This window comes from Pangasianodon hypophthalmus, chromosome 13 (genome assembly GCF_027358585.1).
Source record: "Pangasianodon hypophthalmus isolate fPanHyp1 chromosome 13, fPanHyp1.pri, whole genome shotgun sequence".
Classification (NCBI taxonomy): Eukaryota; Metazoa; Chordata; class Actinopteri; order Siluriformes; family Pangasiidae; genus Pangasianodon; species Pangasianodon hypophthalmus.
Genome location: NC_069722.1, coordinates 4,800,755 through 4,821,069, shown reverse-complemented (window position 1 = coordinate 4,821,069; position 20,315 = coordinate 4,800,755). Strand labels below are relative to the sequence as shown.

General features: G+C 40.6%; 1 protein-coding gene across 14 annotated transcripts in view; it reads left to right on the top strand.

Annotated features, from left to right (window-relative positions):
- Nucleotides 1–20,315, top strand: part of srcin1a (SRC kinase signaling inhibitor 1a) — a 163,053-nt gene that overhangs the window by 131,116 nt on the left and 11,622 nt on the right. For 12 of the 14 annotated variants that reach the window (XM_034310031.2, XM_034310030.2, XM_053239031.1 and 9 more), the window contains 10 exons: nucleotides 573–730; nucleotides 4,997–5,172; nucleotides 7,003–7,133; nucleotides 7,314–7,461; nucleotides 8,878–9,151; nucleotides 10,084–10,566; nucleotides 10,653–10,805; nucleotides 16,054–16,101; nucleotides 16,203–16,865; nucleotides 18,344–18,457. In XM_034310031.2, the coding sequence (XP_034165922.2) occupies nucleotides 573–730; nucleotides 4,997–5,172; nucleotides 7,003–7,133; nucleotides 7,314–7,461; nucleotides 8,878–9,151; nucleotides 10,084–10,566; nucleotides 10,653–10,805; nucleotides 16,054–16,101; nucleotides 16,203–16,865; nucleotides 18,344–18,457 (2,348 nt within the window). The remainder of the gene's footprint in view (nucleotides 1–572; nucleotides 731–4,996; nucleotides 5,173–7,002; nucleotides 7,134–7,313; nucleotides 7,462–8,877; nucleotides 9,152–10,083; nucleotides 10,567–10,652; nucleotides 10,806–16,053; nucleotides 16,102–16,202; nucleotides 16,866–18,343; nucleotides 18,458–20,315) is intronic. The other 2 variants (XM_053239027.1, XM_053239034.1) reach the window with 2 other exon arrangements.

Genomic DNA, 20,315 nt, shown 5'->3' with positions numbered 1-20,315 from the left:
AATCAAATACAATCTATACAATAGGGTTTTGTATTTTATATACATGTATCAGAAGTATTGCCTGTCCCTGTACACAACCTAAACATGATGGTAGTCCTGGTCCACTGATGAACAGGGTAGTGGGGGGTGCCAATACTTTATGCACAGCTAAATATGCCTTACAGTTAGTAACTGTACACCTACAAAGTGAACTATAAGGAAGGTGGACCTAATAAATTGTCATTTCAGTGTATGTGTGTGTGTGGAGGATTGTGTATTAATTTTTTTTTACCTGTCTCAGCTTCCCAGTGTTTAGAACCCTAGAGAATGCTGGTTCTCCTAAATTAAATCCACACTAACGGCATGCTCACTCCAACTGAATGGACTCTGGAGGAGACAGTGCGCCATGCTCACTGTGTGTGTGTGTGTGTGTGTGTGTGTGTGTGTGTGTGTCTGTGACAGAGGGATTACTTGGTGGTGGCAGGTGTAGACCAAAGTGGCATGTCTGTGCACCTCAATACAGTTAGGTGTGTAAGTTTTGGTGCTTATGTAAGTAAGGCATGACTTTTGACTCCATGACCCTTGTTCCTTAGCTCTGACCCCGTCGGCCCCGCTGGCCCTGATGCCTCCTCCGCCCGCAAGCCCACACACCTCCACCGTGTCCAAACTCCAGATGCAGCTCCACCTACATGAGCTCAAGCAGAACGCCACTGACCTGCGCAAGCAGCTCGCCCAGCTCCGCAAGATGCAGGTAACACACACACACACACGCACGCACACACACACACATACACACACACGCGCACACACACACACACACACACACACACACACACATCTCTCTGCCTTTTTACTAGACTAGTTTCACTCATGAACAATTTAGTCATTTTCAGTGAGTCACTGGTGAATGAGTCATTAAGGTGAATGAATCATTATCTGAGTCATTCAAATCATTCAGGTCTTGCTGAAGGGCTTCACATTTAAACTCACTGGATCCAAGATTGCCTGACCCTAGCATCAGCAAATCAGCAGATGGACTAATGACTGAACATATCCATTGACCTGAGATGAAAGTAGTCCTGAAATGGATTTAACTGTTTCCTGAAACACATTCATGTTCGTGAACCAAATGACTCAATTTGTCAATTTGACTCACACACTGAACAAAACCCGAGTCGACGAGACATTCCAAGAACTCACTAATATAGCTTTATTTCTTTTTTTTTTTCCTAATAGCTTATACCACAGCACTGTTGAATTCTCAAATCTGATTGGTTGATTGAAATTGGTGAAATTGTGAAAGTTACATGTAAGGAGATGTTTGGTTAGCAATTATGGAAGAAGTCTTCAATTTTGTAACAGTCAGCTGTCAGTGTTAGCAAATTGCTGTGGAATAAGAGGAATAAAACACTTTGGGTCACGCTGTGATTGGAAAATAACTCCATTTCACATCGATCTGCACCATGCCACCTTGTTGTTGATCATGTTTGATCATGTTGATAACAGCACACCACCAAGTGTTTTATTCTTTACTTAATGCTCTGCTAAACCTTTGGCCTTGCTAGCACAGGGCAGTAAGGATGAAAAATCTGAAGCAAGAAAATCTGAAACAAATCTTGAACGTTTCTGACACATTGAGATCTTTCTGAACCCAAGAGTCTCTGCAAGCTTAAAAAGAAGTCAGCGATCAGTGATTGAGCTTCTCCAGAAGCAGAGCTGTCATCCCAAAACTACGGGCATCTCTGTTATGCCTCACCAAATCGGATAAAACACACAGACAGAACAAGCAGGAAGGATGTTCAAACACACACTGAGAATTTACTGAGAGTTCACAAGGCTGGAAGATTTTGACAGTAAGTGAAACAGTAAAAATGATATGAAAAAATTGAGTGGAAGAGGGGTGGGGGTTCATTTTCTATTGTTATGCTGTCTCTTTGGAGACCTAATGTCCTCATGACACTGTGGAGGAGTAGCGTTGGCAAGCAGCTTTGTGTAAAGAAGGGATTTTGACTTGGATGCCTCAGTATTTAATATTTATTTTGTGCTTATGTAATGGTGCTATGCAATACCACTATCTGTATTAGTTTCAGACTCCAAATATCTGTATCTATATTTGGACTTAAACCAGAAGTGGGTGTGGCCTAAACCCAGAAGGCCTTTTTCATTTCTGAATTTCAGAAATCCTAATAAGGACTAAATCTGCAGGGGGAAAAAAAATCCCAAACAAACCAAAACACACAACCACTATATACAAACACAGTATGCAGGGTGCCAAAACTTTTGCATATGCCTGTATACACACAATATATCTGCTGCTGGATGAGGCATGGCCACTATACCTGTCAGTCCCAGAGAAGGAGGTGTGGTTTCTGTTCCTTCTGTCCCAGTAAAGGAGGTGTGGCCTCTATGCCTTTAGTAACAGTGAAGGAGACATGGTCTCTGTGATCAGCATCATTGAAGGTGTGGCCTCTGTACATGTCAGTTCCAGTGAAGGAGGTGTGGCCTCTATACCTGTCAGTTCCAGTGAAGGAGGCAGGGTTTATGTTCCTTCTGTCCCAGTAAAGGAGTTGTGTCCTCTGTAACTGTCAGTCCCGCTGAAGGAGGTGTGGTCTCTCTGCCTTCATTATCATTGAAGAAGGTGTGGCCTCTCAGTTCCAATGAAGGCGGTGTGGCCTCTGTACCTGTAACTCTCACTAAAGGAGGCGTGGTTTCTACGCCTTTAGTAACAGTGAAGGAAATGTGATCTCTGTGCCTTCAGTGTCATTGAAGTAGGTGTGGCCTCTGTACCTGTCAGTTCCAATGAAGGAGGTGTGGCCTCTGTACCTGTCAGTTCCAATGAAGGAGGTGTGGCCTCTGTACCTGTAACTCTCACTAAAGGAGGCGTGGTTTCTACACCTTTAGTAACAGTGAAGGAAATGTGATCTCTGTGCCTTCAGTATCATTGAAGTAGGTGTGGCCTCTGTACCTGTCAGTTCCAATGAAGGAGGTGTGGCCTCTGTACCTATCAATTGTAATGAAGGAAGTGTGGCCTCTGTACCTGTCAATTGTAATGAAGGAGGTGTGGCCTCTGTACCTGTCAGTTGTAATGAAGGAGGTGTGGCCTCTGTACCTGTCAGTCCCAGTGAAGGAGGTGTGGTTTCTACACCTTTAGTAGTGAAGGAGGTGTGGCCTCTGTACCTGTCAGTTCCAATGAAGGAGGTGTGGCCTCTGTACCTGTCAGTCCCAGTGAAGGAGGTGTGGTTTCTACACCTTTAGTAGTGAAGGAGGTGTGGCCTCTGTACCTGTCAGTCCCAGTGAAGGAGGTGTGGCATCTGTACCTTCAGTATCATTAAAGGAGGTGTGGCCTCTGTACCTGTCAGTCCCAGTGAAGGACTCTCAGGAAGCGGGGTCTCTCTGTCTCAGAGAGAGAGAAGGAAGACAGAACAGCAGAAGTAAGTGTAGAATACACACAGCATGAGAGCAGCACGACTGGTGTCAATTGTTCTGGAGCAGAGAGCAAGGCCGAAACGCCAGTGCTGATTTAGCCAATTACCCGAGTGAGCTTGTGGATCTGAATGTGAGCCGTGACCTTTGACCTCGCTGCATTGCCTGAGGAAATGGGAATGTGTGTAAAAAATATATGAGGCTCATGAATTATTCAGCAGCAGCCAAAATGATTACAAAAAACAGAGGGTACACAGACGTGTAGACTAGCCTGCATCCAAACATACACCTTAGACACACACACACACACACACACACGCATAAACACACACTCATTATTATGGATGGCTTATACAGTGACAACACTCAAAAAAGAAAAAACATTTTCCTAAGGGCTTGGAAGCAACATTGAGAAAGTGCTTACATCAGAGTTTTACACACACACACACACACACACACACACACACACACACACACACACACACACACACACTGTCCCACTTTCTCCCTTTTCACACAGTTTATTACTGGAGGCCAAAACTTCTGCTATGCTATTGAAGAAATCCTGAACCCACACACACAAGAATACACACGCGCGCGCGCGCACACACACACACACACACACACACACACACACACACACACACACGTTGCCATGGGTGAAATACCATTTGTGCATTTAAATTCATTTCTATAGCTGAGTAAACATAACGATCGTGTACATCACGAATGCGGCCGAGCTCTGCACTGAAACTGAGGTGTGGTGCAGTGGACGTGTTGCGCTAGTGTGTATTTGGCACCGCCCCCTTTTGCTTTATTGACAGCATGCACTTGCGTGGAATATCTCATATTCAAGATATTGATCGTTCCCTTTCCTCGTTTAAATTTTTTTCATAATTCAAAATGGTTTTCGCACACCTCTTTAAGGCTGTTATTTTTCTTTCAGCATCAAGACCAAATAAATTAAAAATAATAATTATTTCTGAAAGCCTCTTAGCTAGAAGATGCGTGATTGTTATTTGAGTTCACGCCTCCTCGTACCGGCAGGGATCCGTCTCAGGAATCAGGACGGTGTGATTTAACAGAATATTACTATTAACTGCTCTTGCACTGCCGCTGGTCAGGCTTATAGTGAACAACCTTGAATGTTCATTTAAATTTGTAATATTTATTTTATTTTATTTTATTTATGTGTGTGTGTTTGCGCACATCCGTGTGTTTGTGCATACCACATATCTTTTGGGAGGGTGTATGTTTGTGTGAGTGTGGTGCGCCTATGTCTGTGTGTGAATATGTGTGTGTGTGTGGGCATGCGTGTGAGTGCTTGTTTGGGTGTGTATGAGTGTTTGTGTACCTGTGTTTATGTGTGGGTATTTAGGAGTGTTTGTGTGTGTGTTTGTGTGTGTGTTTGTGTGGGTGGGTGTGTGAAGGCATGTGTGTGAGTGCTTGTTTGGGTGTGTATGAGTGTTTGTGTTCCTGTATGTGTGTTTAGGAGTGTATGTGAATTTTTTTTGGATGTGCATGTGTGTGATTGTGTGTGCATGGGTGTACTGATGTTAACCCTTTGCCTCTGTGTTTGTTTGTGTGTGTGTAGCTGCAGAATCAGGAATCAGTGCGCTCTCTGGTGAAGCGGACGGAGGCGGAGCTGAGTGTGCGAGTGTGTGACGCTCTGAGGAAGCAGGAGGATCCTCTCCAGAGACAGCGCCTCCTGGTGGAAGAGGAGAGACTCAAATACCTCAACGAGGAGGAGCTCATCATCCAGCAGCTGCAGTGAGTCACGAATCACTTGAGTTTGACTCCTGAGTCATTTTGTCCTATCCCATGTAATCGCTTGCTGCTTTGGAGTCACTTCCTGCTTACAGCAACATAACCGTCCCTTTCATTTATTTCCACTTGGATGTTTAAAGGTGACCAACATCATAACATCTCGTAACATCACCTCCGTGTGTTGATTCTAATCCAAAACCAGTCAAATGACACTATGAATCAGTTCATTGCCCAACAATCACATACTCTTAATCAGTGTCTCTGACCGGCCGCTGAATCACTTCGTGTTGGTGTTAATTGATGGCGCTTATGAAGTGAAGCTAACAGCCATTTGATGTGATTGAATTATTTACTCAGAGCTGCTGTATCATGCCGTATGGTGGAGAACGGATCCACTCTGTGTGCTTAAATTAGATTTCCATCAGTGTAAAGACCCTGACTGTGCTTCATTTATTCCAGGATGTGTAGCAGTGCTGTCTCTCTCTCTCTCTCTCTCTCTCTCTCTCTCTCTCTCTCTCTCACACACACACACACACACACACACACACACACACATACACATACACACACACACACACACACACACATATATATAGGTGAAGGAATCTGTTAAAAAATATTGAAGACTGCTATAAAAGCCTTTTTGGAAACACTTCTAGAAAATACACAGGAACGTCACCTGAAATTTACACAAATAATTGTTCACATATGATTTTTATTTTAAATGCATGATAGTTTCCACATAATTCATTTATTGTCATAATGATTTTTTACATGATTCGTTTAGTTTTAAATGTTTTTTGCAGATGATTCCGTTTTCACATGATGTTTTTTTACATATTTTTTTACGTCTGATTTTTTTAATATATGACTTATTCATTTTCCAAATGTGATTGGATACACAAGATTAACTTTTCATGTAAGATTTTTGTCGCGATTCATTTATTCTCACATGTGATTTATAAAAGCACATCCATTTTCACGTGAATTTTTTTTTTGCATGATTCAATTATTTTCAACTGTTTTTTTTACAGAATTCATCTTTTCACATGCAATTTTTTTTTTTTTTACATGCTTCATTTATTTTCACATGATTTTCTTCCTCATTACATTTTGCACTTGTGATTCTCATATGAGATTTTCCCACACAGTTCATTTATTTTCACATGTGACCTTTCACATGATTTATTAACTTTCATATATGATTTTCATATGAATGAATCATGTAAAAGTTAACGTGATTTTTTTTTTGCACGATTCATTTAATCTTGCATTACCTTTTCATATGAAGGAATTGTTGTTTTATTTAACATATTCACATGATATTACATTTTTCTGAGTGTGCAATTTCAACATATATTCAAAATTTCAATTTCAGATACATGTTGAAATCACAAACTGCTGTGAAATATGTGATTTGTTTCCATAAGGGGGAGGAAAAAAAGGCACAAAGTTTTTCACTTTATAAAAGTGTTATAAAAGTGATGCATTGATTAGCAGTTGCTTCCCTTTTTCACGGAGTCCATATAAATTTATGATATAATAGGCTTCTAGATGACTACATCACTATAACTCTTAATAATAAATCATAATATTTATGATGCATGTAAATGTAAAAGTAATAAACTTAAACAATATAACTCTGTATAAAGTGATAAAGTTTAGCTAAAGATGAAATTTCATCAAGTGTAGTCAGTCGAATACCTACCTGACTTTCATTCCTTCCAGGACCATCTTAAACTAGCGATCATGAAGAACATGATGCTAGTATGGTTCTCACTGATATGAGAATGTGTGTGTGTGTGTGTGTGTGTGTGTGTGTGTGTTGGTCAGTGATTTGGAGAAGTCGGTGGAGGAGATCCAGAAGGAGAGCTCAGTGAACCACAGACACATCACAGTGCAGGAGCTGGAGGAGAAGAGCACGGTGCTGAGGAGACTGGGAGAGACCCTCACTGAGCTCAAGAGTGAGCACACACACACACACACACACTCACACCACTCACTAACACACAACTTCAGCTTACACACCTTTACACCACCAATCTGATTAATGTTAAGTGGCACTAATCAGATTGAGCACAGTTAATATAAAGTGGGACTGTGTGTGTGTGTGTGTGTGTGTGTGTGTGTGTGTGTGTGTGTAGATCAGTTCCCTGGGCTGCAGAGTAAAATGCGTGTGGTGTTGAGGGTGGAGGTGGAGGCTGTAAAGTTCCTGAAGGAGGAGCCACACAGACTGGATGCTCTGCTCAAACGCTGCAAAACCATCACTGATACCCTCACCATGCTCAAGAGGTATACACACACACACACACACACACACACACATACACACAAGCATTCACACTTGAGTACACAGCAGTGCACACAAACACACCTGCGTGTGCACATCCCCACCCGCATAGACACACACAGATACACACACACTAAAGCATGCACACTAGAGTACACATCAGCGCACACGCACACACACACAAGCATTCACACCTGAGCACACACCAGTGCACACAAACACACCTGCATGTGCACACCCCCACCCACACAGACACACAGATACATACATGCATATATAAGTATACACACCACCAGGGCACACACACACACACACACACAGATGCATACACACATACACACATACATACATATATACAGTACGGTGCAAAAGTCAGTATTTTTTAAGTACAAACTTTGTTATAGATTTTTATTTTATGACTTCTACATTATTGATTCAGTACAGAAACACTTCAGATTCCAAACGTTAGTTTTCCAGCACAAAATTAAATGTTCCAGAAAAATGTTTGTATGTCAGTAAAGAAAGCAGCAGATTCCATAAGAGACACTTTTCAGATAAAAACAGAATGAAGGCTGCTGGGTTTCGCTGCAGAAATAAGAAGCGAGTCGACAGTCAAAGTCTCCAGAAGAACTGTGCCTGCTTCTGCAAGATGCTCAGTAACACTTCCAGCTCATTTCCTTATAAAACTGCACACACTGTACCTGAGAGTGCTAATTTTCTTTTTAAAGCGAAGGATCGTCACACCAAATATTGACTTTGTTTCATTTATTACTCTTTACTGCTCTTTACAGTATTTTTATAATGTAGAAACATTTAATTTCATTCTTTTTGAAGGCATCTTTACTCTACAGCATTTGTTGCATGTGCCTAAGACTTTTGCAAAGTACTGTACTTACGTAAGTATACACACCACCAGCACACCAGGGCACACAAACACACACACACACACACACACACACACACACCCTTGTGTACACATCTGAGTAAACACCTATGCACACAAACACATCTTCTCATACACACATACATATATACATATATAATACACACATATATAACACACACAAACACACACAAAACACACACACACCTGAGTTTATAGCAACACTTAGATGTACACACAAAGTGATATAAATTTATTCTGCATTTATTTCGTGAATATTCTGCTGTAGAGAATATGTACAGAAGAAGAGAAATAACTTTAAGTCAGCTCATGAACTTTACAGAGAAATCTCTGATATTAATGGAGAACGATACTAAACAGTTTTATATAATTATATTTAGGATTTATAGCAAATTATTTCTAATTTCCTTAAAAGATGTTTTCTGTAAGACAATAATGGACAGATTCATTTTTTTATCTATACACTTCTGTACGGTGATCTCATCCTGATACGTTTTCTTCGTTGTGTTCTCAGGCAGGTGAACGAGGGCGTGAGGAAGAACATGGAGGAGTACTGCAACCCCTCACCCAAACACACCACCGGAGACGACTACAGGAAGAACACTGACTTTGACATTCCCACCAGCCCACCGCTCAACCTCAACGAGACCAGCCTGGCTAACTGGAGCCCTCACGGCCACGCCCATCCCCACGGCAACCCGTCACCTGGGCAGCTGAAGGGGCGGGGTCTGGAGGAGCTGGGGGGTCGGGGAGGGGCTGATAAGGCCTCCTCTGTGGAAGTCAGACTGGTAAGTGTGCATGACTTCGAGGAGGTTATCGGGTTTACCTTAAATGTAAAATTTTTGTATATTGATCTGTGACATCACAGTTTGATAATAAGAGACACAATATAGTCAAAGCATTTAGATATCTTTTAGATTTAATTCTCTTTTCTGATTGGTCTGAAGGTGTTCATTTATTTTCTATAAGACAGTAATTCCAGCTGCATGGAAAAATCACAGGTTTATGTACATTAATGCACTTGTTCTAATTTGATATTGTTTCTATGTGAACTTATACAGTGACTTGTACGATGGATTAACAAAAACATGAGGAGACGTTTATATAACATTTATGGAAGGAGTCTCCAGTGTCAGAGCTTTGTAGCAGTCAGAGATAAAGCTGTAACTTAAAGTTGGGAAAGTCTTGAGGATGGAGGACTTTCCGAGTTTCTCAGTAACACGTCAAGCTCGGTACCATACGCTATCGTTTCTATGGTAACAATGCAAACAAAATTGTGGACGCTCCACATAATCTAAGACTAATAATAATTAAATTAAAATAAAGTGTTATTATTTGGCAAAGGAAAAACAAAACATATACTTGTGGTGGTGGTGAAGTTTTCTATAAGGAAATATTTGTGGAAGGAGTCTCCAGTAAAGAAGTTTATGCTTTTTCAGGTTTGAAGCAAAAAAAAAAAAAGCATTTTTTTTTGTCTTATTAACAGAAATAAAGAGAAAAAAAGGTGAGGGAATGACTGTTTATTGCTGCTATAACTTATGTGATAACAGGAACTTGTTTTGCAGACATTCCACATCAATATATGTAACACTAACTTGATAAAAAGTACATATTCTTTATATAATTAAAAAAATGAATCACTGGGAAATTGCTGTGATAGAAGAGGAATAAAACACTCTGAGCCCACCATGAATGTGGTACTCTTTCTGTCTGTGTCCAGGCAGCTGAAAGGGACTGGGAGGAGAAGCGAGCCAGTCTAACCCAATACAGCGCTCAGGACATTAACCGACTTCTGGAGGAAACCCAGGCCGAGCTCATGAAGGCAATCCCAGATCTGGACTTTGCTGCTAAACAGATCAAACCAGTGCAGAACCAACACCAGAACCAACACCAGAACCAACACCAGAACCAACACCAGAACCAACACCAGAACCAACACCTGAACCAGAACCAGTGTGAGTCTCTGTCTAGCACCAACGCCACACCTGAGCACAAACCCAACAAACCTCAGCATCCCACACACAAGGTCTCCAGTAAGGAAGGCGGCTCCAGGCGGGGATCGGATGAGCTCACGGTGGCGAGGTATCGCACGGAGAAGCCGTCCAAATCGCCCCCACCTCCGCCTCCCCGAAGGAGCTTCCCCACCTCACCAGGCCTCACCACACGCAGCGGAGAGGTGATCGCCTCCCCCAAGAGCATGAAGGTAATACAGTACATCAGAAAGATGGACTCTTTCTACACCTTCTTCATAAAGAGCTTTATTCATTTATGACTCATGTGTGTGTGTAGAAATCAGAATCAGAGGAAACAGAGATTCAGAAACCCCACGTGAAGTTGAGGAGGAGTGTCTCTGAAGCTCCCCGGCCTGCCTCCACACCCCCGACAGTGGCAGGAGGAGAGAGAGAGGATGGAGAAGTCGAGCACACTGCTGCAGAACTGGAGGTAGAATCATCACCTCAAAATCCAGACAGAAAATATCTATTTCAATCAACTTTTTCCTTATTTAACCATCAGGCGTTGTCTAGTGTTACATAGCCTTTATTACAAAGTAACTACTAAGTAGCAACTAGTGAATAAAGTACTTATATAATGCAAAAAAATCGTAATTTTTAATTACTAAATATTCCCTATAGCATACAACACCGCCTCCAAGGTGTAGGGTTAGAGCCTAAGAGAAAAAACGAAAAAATAAAACAACATAAAATGCAATAGTAAGATTTTCAGCCACCATGAGCCACAAGAATAGCTTTAATGCTCCTTGGCATCGATTCTGCAAGTCTCTGGAACAGTCCTGGCGCGATGAACCTCAATATCTCCCACAGGTGTTCAATTGGGTTGAGAAGGCCATAGTGTTTGATTTACTTCATTTTCATTCTCATCGAACCATTCAGTGCGCTCTCGTGCTCTGTGAACGAGGGCGGGGTCATCCTGGAAGAGACCACACCCACCATGATAGAAATGTTTCATCGTAGGGTATCAGTCAGGAGAACTTTGTGTTGAGTTATAGAGGTATTGAGTTGCAGTGGCATTTCTTCCTAAAGGGACGATGGTGCCACACTGTGCCAGCAAAAATAAACACCCCCTACCTTTACTGTAAGCACTTGTTGTAAGACGTGTGGTCATGCAAGTTGCAACTGATCATTAGTAGGTCACATGATTATAACTTGTATGAAGGCTATAACCGTACTAAACCCCCTGAACGTGTCACTTCTCTGACAAGTTCTCTTAAATGAGGTGTATATCTGTGTTTTAAACTCAGCCAATACTTGGTTTCATTTTGGTTTCGGTGGGAGACACTCAGGGACGGATTAGGAAATAATGGGCCCCTGGGCACGGATGCAGAAAAGCTTCCGACCCCCCACCGTAAGCAGGGCATGACGCTGGAGGACACTGATATTTTTTAGATCAAATAACACACGGGATTCAATTATACAAAAATGGAACACAGGATTCTGCTTGAAATAAAGTAGATGTTTAAGGATGCACAACAAAGTTTGCACCACATCAGCAAAATACAGAGGATCCAGCCTGCAAAGTCCTACAGAAAACTAAAGTAATAAGCACTCACTTTGAAGGTGTAATGATAGTTTTTTTTTCTTGGAACATCTTCAAAGTGTAGGTTTTCTATTCAGTTTTTCAGGAAGTCTTTTGGCCCTTTGACTCTGTGGGGTTAATAAGAGTGACGTTACATGGAGGATCTGCGGTTAGAGGCTCCCTGACACCTTGGGCCCCTGGGCCTGTCCCCAGTAGGCCCTTTCAGTAATCCATCATTGAAGTCAATAGATCTTTCTAGTGCTTCCTGAAGTGTCTTTATACTAAAAAAAAGGCATGAGACCTCTATTCCCACAGGATATAATGGAATCTTTGCCACCATGTCAGTTCAGATGGAATAAACAGTATACAATATATATTACCTGAAATTATTTCAGCTAATTTTATAGGAGGTAAAATATAGTGTAATCTTTCCATACTTACATTAAAGGAAATCCCTATGTAAATCTAATCCAGTCTGAATAGGCCTTACACACAACTCATTTTCATGATTGACGTTTTCATGTTAGTATATTGTTTCTACTAATTGATAGTTATAATGTTTCATAAACGGAAAATACAGCTGCCAGTATGAGTACACTTAGAAATCACGGAGATGCCTCATTCTTCTAGTTTTAAGAAGGGATAGGCAAAATGGCTGCACATAAACAGTGTATATATTCCTGTATATAGTCCGAATATTCCGATTGCACTGTTTCTCTTTCTGTTTAACACGTTAGACATGTTATTTAAACTGACCAAGGTTGCCAGCTCCTATGCTAACAGTCTTCATACTCCTCATTATACATTTGTGATTCTTTTTTACAATATAAGCAGAACTAAACACAAGTGTTTCATTACAACACAGATGTTGCTGTTATGGCCTCTGGTTGCCTAAGATGTAATAAGCGGAATGTTCCAGGTGTACACCTGCTGAGCATTTCAGACACACACACACACACACACACACACACACACACACACACACAACCACTAGAACTCGGTTGGTGTTTGTAGTTGTCGGCTCCTGTAGCTCAGGGGTAAACACACATTTCGACACACACTCTGCGAGGCTCATTAGCATCAGCAGGCAGTGCAGATTGCTCTTTTGGTTGAGCGGATGTGAAGGCGAAGCAGGAGATGCCACATGTCGCAGTGCTTTTGGCTCTCTCTTTGGGAGAACTCTGCATAGCCCATTATCAGGATGCAGTGAGATCATGCTGACTGTTTAGCAAAAAAAAATGAGTCTTAGCACATCAATCCACTTCCTCAAGTATTGATGAGAGCTTTGTGATGGTCCTTTGGTTCTTCCCAATGCCAGTCCTACATCTTCTAACTCAGTGTGGCCTTAAATTTGTCTCCCTCATGGATTTAAGGTTGGAACATTTTCGAAAGTCAGAGCAAAATAGGCTTGAGAGGTGTGTGAAGTGTGAAGTGTATTCGAAGTACAAACCTTTGGGAAATTAGCAGTGGCCAGTTTTGCGTGTGATTATGTCCGCCTGAGGTTATTATTATTAATCAATAACAGCTCTCATGTTACAACAAGTAAACAATGTGGAGGGCATTAATATGGCTGATACGCCTTTAAATCCTCAATTGGTTTTACTCTAATGAAAAGAAATGCCGCATGAGGAATAAGATATTTCATATGAAAGTGTGTAATTAAAGTGTGTTCCTGTGTGATTCAGAAAATGTGTATAAGTTTGTGACGTATGTGAGATGAAAAGGGTTGCCAGATCTGTGTGACAAAAGCTGCACAATGGACAAACCATGCTGTTGTTGTCTGACTAATCCTTTCATAATATATATGAGGGAAAAAAAACACTCCATGTCCACAGCACAACACCCATGGCACTAATTTATTCCTAGTTTTGAGAGAGGGACATATTGGAACATGTAATTAACAACACTTCCCATTTTTGTTTCCCATTTTGTTCAATCTTCCCTTAAGTGAATATGTATGAGGAGAAGTATGCTTTGCATGTTGCCATGTATGTGGTGATTAAACTGTGTGTTTGGGTTGCATGCTAGTTTTTATAAATTAAGGATAGAAATTTTACATTTATAAATTTATCCCTAACGAGCATGCCAGAGGCAACAATGGCAAAGAAAACTCCCTGAGACGATATGAGGAAGAAACCTGGAGAGGAACCAGACTCAAAAGGGAACCCATCCTTCATCTGGGTGACACCGGATTGTGCGATTATAAATAATTCCATTCTGTAACCATGTAATATATGGTCAAAAAGTGGAGTTGTGTAACCAGGAAATTCATTATAGTTTTCATTATTGAAGTTATCAACTGTTTACCGATGGAGAGTGCAAAACTGTTCATGGCAATTGCAGTCCTAAAGCTATCGTAGCAATTGTAGTACTAAGCCATTGTAGCAAAACTGTTCGTATCACTTGCAGTCCAAATCCATCTTCGTGGTTTCTGAGTGGTACTCCAACAGTAATCTCAGCCATCTTTAGGTTGTGCATGTAGGGCCAGCAGCAGTGAGTGGTTTCCAATAGGAAATGGTTTCCAATAGGAGTGGTTCCGAATAGCACCGTTAATCCTCTCTTTCAAGTATGAAGTGATCATTTCTATAGTCTTCCACCAAAACCAAACCTTAACCAAGTATTGGCCTAGTTTAAAACTCAGAACAGTAAAATATAGATGACTTTGGACTTGGCACTGAAGTTACCCACTGTTATTGATTCCTGGACATGTTACGGACAATCTTTAGTTATCTACTAATGATCAGGTGCAACATGTACAGCCACAATCCCTATAACGAGCGCTTAGAATAAAGGTCAAAGAAATATGTTTATATTACCATGAGGTAGTACTGGGAAAAGAATCCCATCCGAATAGTACTTAAGTGATTCATTTGGGAAAATGGAATTCGTCTTCGCAATAAGTTCAGACCTTTCCTCTTTTCTTGTCATTGATCAGCATGTTTCAGACTTGAGTATCAGTTTTAAAAGATGCAATGGCTTGATTCACTTGTCTTAAGTAAGCGTATATTAGCGTTCACCTCTGATTTAGCCTCCCAGATCGGACGTGATGGGAAAAATTAGCTAGCAGGTGGGAACTGGTTAACTTAACTGAAAGAGAAAAAGAAAATTGGGGAAATAACGGAGGGTTTCCCTGAATTTTAAACAACATATTGTTACATAGCAAGTATCAGCTGTATCAACTCTTTTCTTCTGGACTCGACCCTAAACATTCAGTAACATTTAAAAAGCTTCATCTTCTCACTGCTCGCTATGCAAATGAAGTCATTTATCATAGGTCAAAAGGAGCACAAGCTTGTAAAATGATATGAGGGAGCCGTCTGACTCAATACAGCTCTGTTTATTTGAAGAGATGAAAAAGGTTATTGAGTTGATGAATTTGCCCAAGTATAAAGTTTGACTTTTAGACCTTTTAAGAGCCACTGAATCTGCCTCTGATGACTCACTCACTGATCGGTGAATTCATTAAGCTGCTCTTGGCTGAAAATGTCAGCCCTTTGCTTTTTTCTTTTTTCTTACACACTATTTTTGACCCTCTCCTTTCTCAACTGTTTGAGTTTGCTCAGAAGAAATAAATACACACACACACACAGGAGGGGGTGTAGCTATGGAGGGGCCTGGGTGGGCCTGATTTTGGATTTCTTGCCCAGATTTCAAAGCTAATCCATAGTTTTGTTTGAAACAGAAAATCCGGTTATGCAAACGACAGCTTCCTGTGAACGTATCTGCTTCTGGGACATGTTGAGTGACAAAAAGTACCAGACTCCCTAGTGAAAGTTAGACGTCTGGCTTGTATTAGCCTGTACCCACCATGCTATGTTGTAGGTTATTAAAACCAGACAATCAAAGACAATTAAATATCAAGATGTGGTATTTATTTAAGGTTGTGGTAATGGTGTTACGTTGCAACGTCACTATAAGAATGTCTTAAAGATGTAATGTCCCTCTGACGTGCAACTAGACCTTGTTAATATGAATTTTTTGAGACCCCATTGACACATGATTGCAAGAGACTGTTGACTAAAACTATATTCTGTCTTTTCAAGTGTTCCCATACATGCAAATGCCTTTCACCTTGCATCGTGTGTGTGTATAGAATGTAATCTTGCTGCTAAAGTGTGTTAGACTTGTCACACTATGCATGTTCATGTATCAGCAGTTCATGTTGTTGCAGGGAAGTCTTCACCAACCAAAACCTGGCACACAGGTAAGATACTGACTCCTCCCCACTTACAATAAATTCCCACTACTTTAGTGATTGATAATCAGAAAACACAACATGGTGTAATTCATTATCTCTATTCACAGGCTCTGGACAAGAGTTCCTCTTCGTTCGTCCCTCAGATTGTCCTGACTGAATGTCCTAATTCATCGTCAGAGATCTCCATGAAAGGAACCACGACGCAGGTTTCCAACTCGGCACAACAGGACAGGAGCACAGGAAGTCTTAGCTACAGCAGCTACATTGTCAAAAGTCCTCGTCTGTGGGTGTGGAAACAGGAGCCATCAACCAATCAAACACAATCTCAGAGACCGGATTTGAACAGGACAGTAAAGGAGCTCCAGAAAGGCATGATTACTGAATCACCTTCACCTTCATCTTCATCTTTAACAGCAAAGAAACCAGTGAGATTAGTGAAAACAGAGCTGAGGATTCAGGAATCGTTTGAGATCGATGATGATGGAGAACAAGATCAATCCCGGATCCAGGAGCGCAAAGAGGACATTAGACACAGCACCTATCGGCGCCTGGACAATCTGGAGGAGACCATCCGCGAGCTGGAGCTCAGCCTGCTTGATTTTGGGACTCAGGCCATCCCAACCTGGCCTCAAAGTATTCCAGACATGGATTCCAGGATATCCACCAGCACTGCTCCTCCATCTGAATCCACAATAAAGAGCTCAGGAAAAGGAGAGATCCAGAGACCTCCTATTCCGCCGAAACCCTCCATAAATACAGATGCAGCCAAGGTTCAGGAACACACTCAGCCCTTAGCATATCTCGCTCTTATACACTCTCTCTCCTTGTCCTGCTGACGGCTATTGATTCTCGGGTGATAAGGAGACATGATAGCGACACTTCTGACTCCTTCTGTCCTTCTATCTTTTTTATCTTCTTTCCATCGCACTATCTCTTCGACACAACGGCGATTAAACTGAACTTCATCTCTCCTTTGCTGTTTACTTTCTGTAACAACAGCCATAACTGTCTGGTGATGAAAATAAACTGCTTTAGCTTCTCTCTTTTTCTGCCTTTTTTCTCTCATCTGCTGTCGAATGCTTCAAGGTCTCGCGGGTCTTTTTTCTTCTGCTTATTACTGCTTTACAGTGACCTCCTGTCTGAGTAATGAATAACGCCGTCTAGCTTCTCTCCTATTACATATTTCATAATGGAGAAAAGTTAAGCAAGCTAGACAGTGTGAAGATAGCTTTCATCTCCAAATGCACAAATTGTGATTACTTTTTAACAAGTGCAATACTGGATTAAGTTTTAATGAGTCATCCAATTATGAAAGTTTTGTAAAACTGGCACTTTCTTGGGATTAATGTTTGAAATCCTCAAAAACAGGATATAAATGCATGAAGGAATTGACATTAGGATAACGCGTACGATATGAAAAACCAACAAATGTGAAAGGAGAAATGAAAACAATAATGAAAGCATCATAATTTTGACGGACTTTCAAAATATTACTCAGAATTTTTTCTTTCAGTGGCAGAATTTAATACCTGCCCTTCAGTGGTATTTATATACATTCATTATCGCTGTTTTTTTGTGTCATGTGACATCATAATCATCTGGTTAAATCTTTAAATGATGGACAGATTGAATAACAGCCTGAATAAGGAAATCAAAACATCAGAAAATACATCATAAGTGTAACTTACAACACAAAGACAAAGACAGATTATGCTACATCACATAAACAATGATATTTAGAAGTAAATGTGTACAATACGCAAACAATATAATTTTGTATTTAATATTATGCTTGTCTTAATACCTCTATGGTTTAAATCAGGACATTAGTGTTGCGTGATTCTCACAGTCTGTTGAGGTGATCAGGTAGAGCAGGTGCTGAAACTTTGAATGATTTGTTCAACTGAGTGACTTTTTCCCAGAAGCACTTCTTAATGTCTGAGCTGAGGCTGAGAGAAAGAACAGAACGTTCAGAACGCTCACTCAGCAATAATTACAGAGGCAAATCTGTTATTATTATCTTTTCCTGCAGAGCGGATTATTTTCTGAACCTATTTTCTGAGTTGGATTTTGTGTGTGTGTGTGTGTGTGTGTGTGTGTGTTGCATATGCACTATCTATTGCCTGTTCTTTATCCTGCTTTCACCTTCTGTAATGCGTCACACTTGAATATGCAGAAAAACAGACATTTAAATAAGTTTAAAAAATTTCGGAGAAAAATGTAAAAAATCTTACTGTCTGTCTCTCAGAGTGGTGATGGAAAGGCGATATCTCGTCTAAAGCACCTCCAGCAGAGCGGCTTGGACAAGAGCAAAGTGGGCAAACAGAGAGAAGACTTCCTCAAGAGCCAGGGACAACAGCAGGTACGCCCTTTCACCCCTGACCCCTGTTCTCAATGACTGATTTATATTCAACTGCCATGAAACTTTCATAAAATCAGCTTGAACTCTCATGAATTAGTAGTAATTACTGAATTATATGTTTAAATGGAATAATTATTCATGACTTTAGACTGTTACAGATTGTATGTCAGCTACAGATATGATCCTTTGAGGTGTGGGTGAATATCATGGAAACTTTTGTTAAAAAAAAGACCAGTTAGTGTGTCCAGACGTATGTGAATAATTACATACACTGTAATAAATTGCTGCAATTTTTACAGTCATTTATTGGCTATTTGGGTTGCCAGTAAAGTTCTATAAAATTTACACTAAACAACTGCAAAATATATTTACAGTAAAGTACTGTAATATCTTAATGTTGTATAAAATGACACATGACCCAGCACGCTTGTTCATTTGGCTGATGCAGGATACAACTGAGCTGAAGGTTTGGGGTCTTGCCATGATACAACCATGACAGCTTGGCATGTACTGGGATTTGAACACACAACCTTCTGAGCTGTGACTCAAAGCCTTAACCACGGAGCCACCACAACTACACCACTGCAACAAGCTTGCATTGATTCAACTACTTCTAGCACTGAATTAACACCACTAAAAGATTGCAATGAATCAATGCAAGCTAGTCGTGCTAGCTGTGGCAGCTCAGTGGTTATGGCTTCACATTGCAGATAAGAAGGTCATGTGTTCAAATCCCAGCACCTCCAAACTGCCTTGACTGGTTCCTTGAGCAAGACCCTTCAGCTCAGCTGTATTCTGCTTCAACATACTGGGTTATGTGTTATTTTATACTATGTATGATATTTCAGTACTTTACTATAAATATGTTTTACAGTTGTTTACTGTAAATTTTACAGTACTTCATTGGCTACCAGTTGCCAGTAAATTACCGTAAACGCTACAGTAAATTTTTTACAGTGTACATTTCCCTATTAGTTACTGATTAATAACTGAGTATTAAGCTGAGATTTTATGGGGTTAATATAAAGCAGGGCCAAGTTTTTTTTTTATTGCTCCAATAAAAAAAGGTGAATTCGTGTGTGTGTGTGTGTGTGTGTGTGTGTGTGTGTGTGTGTGTGTGTGTGTGCGCATGCATTTGCATGTGTTTCGTGAGTGAAGAGAGGCTGAAAGAGAGCTCTCTGACAATGATAAGAAGCACATCTTTGTAAAAGCACAGTGACGGCGTCAGACAGGGACTCTGAAGTGCACTTCCACAGTAGAAGCTCCCTCGAGAACCCACAGACAAAAGAAGACTTTTTTTTTAAAATTCAAAAACTTACATCATACGAAAGGAGACAGGTGAAGGGAGAAATGGAGGTGGAGTGCACAGCAACATAGTGAAACAAATCAAGATGGATTTGGTGTCAAGATGAATTCCTCCTATGGGTTAGATCTGTAGTCAGTCTACGTAGAATTGATACAAATACACTCTTGATAGCGTTTCGTCTTTGGACCAGTCAATCGGCAGACAGTTTAATGTCAGCCATATTAACCACAAACACTCACACACTCACAGCACTGACGATAAGATCACATCGCATGCACTGAGTCAGACCGCAAACAATAACATACAAACTTCAGCTTCAGTGGCTGGCTTGTAGGCTGACATTTAGTCTGAAATGTGTGTGTGTGTGTGTGTAATACATAACACATACAAGAATTTGAAAATGTTTTTAAAAAAAAATAAACAGTTTACGAAGAAATAATAGAAGCTTATAATAGAAGTCTCTGGGCAGTGATTGAATTTTAAACATTTATGCAGGACACATTATATATATATATATATATATATATATATATATGTATGTATGTATGTGTG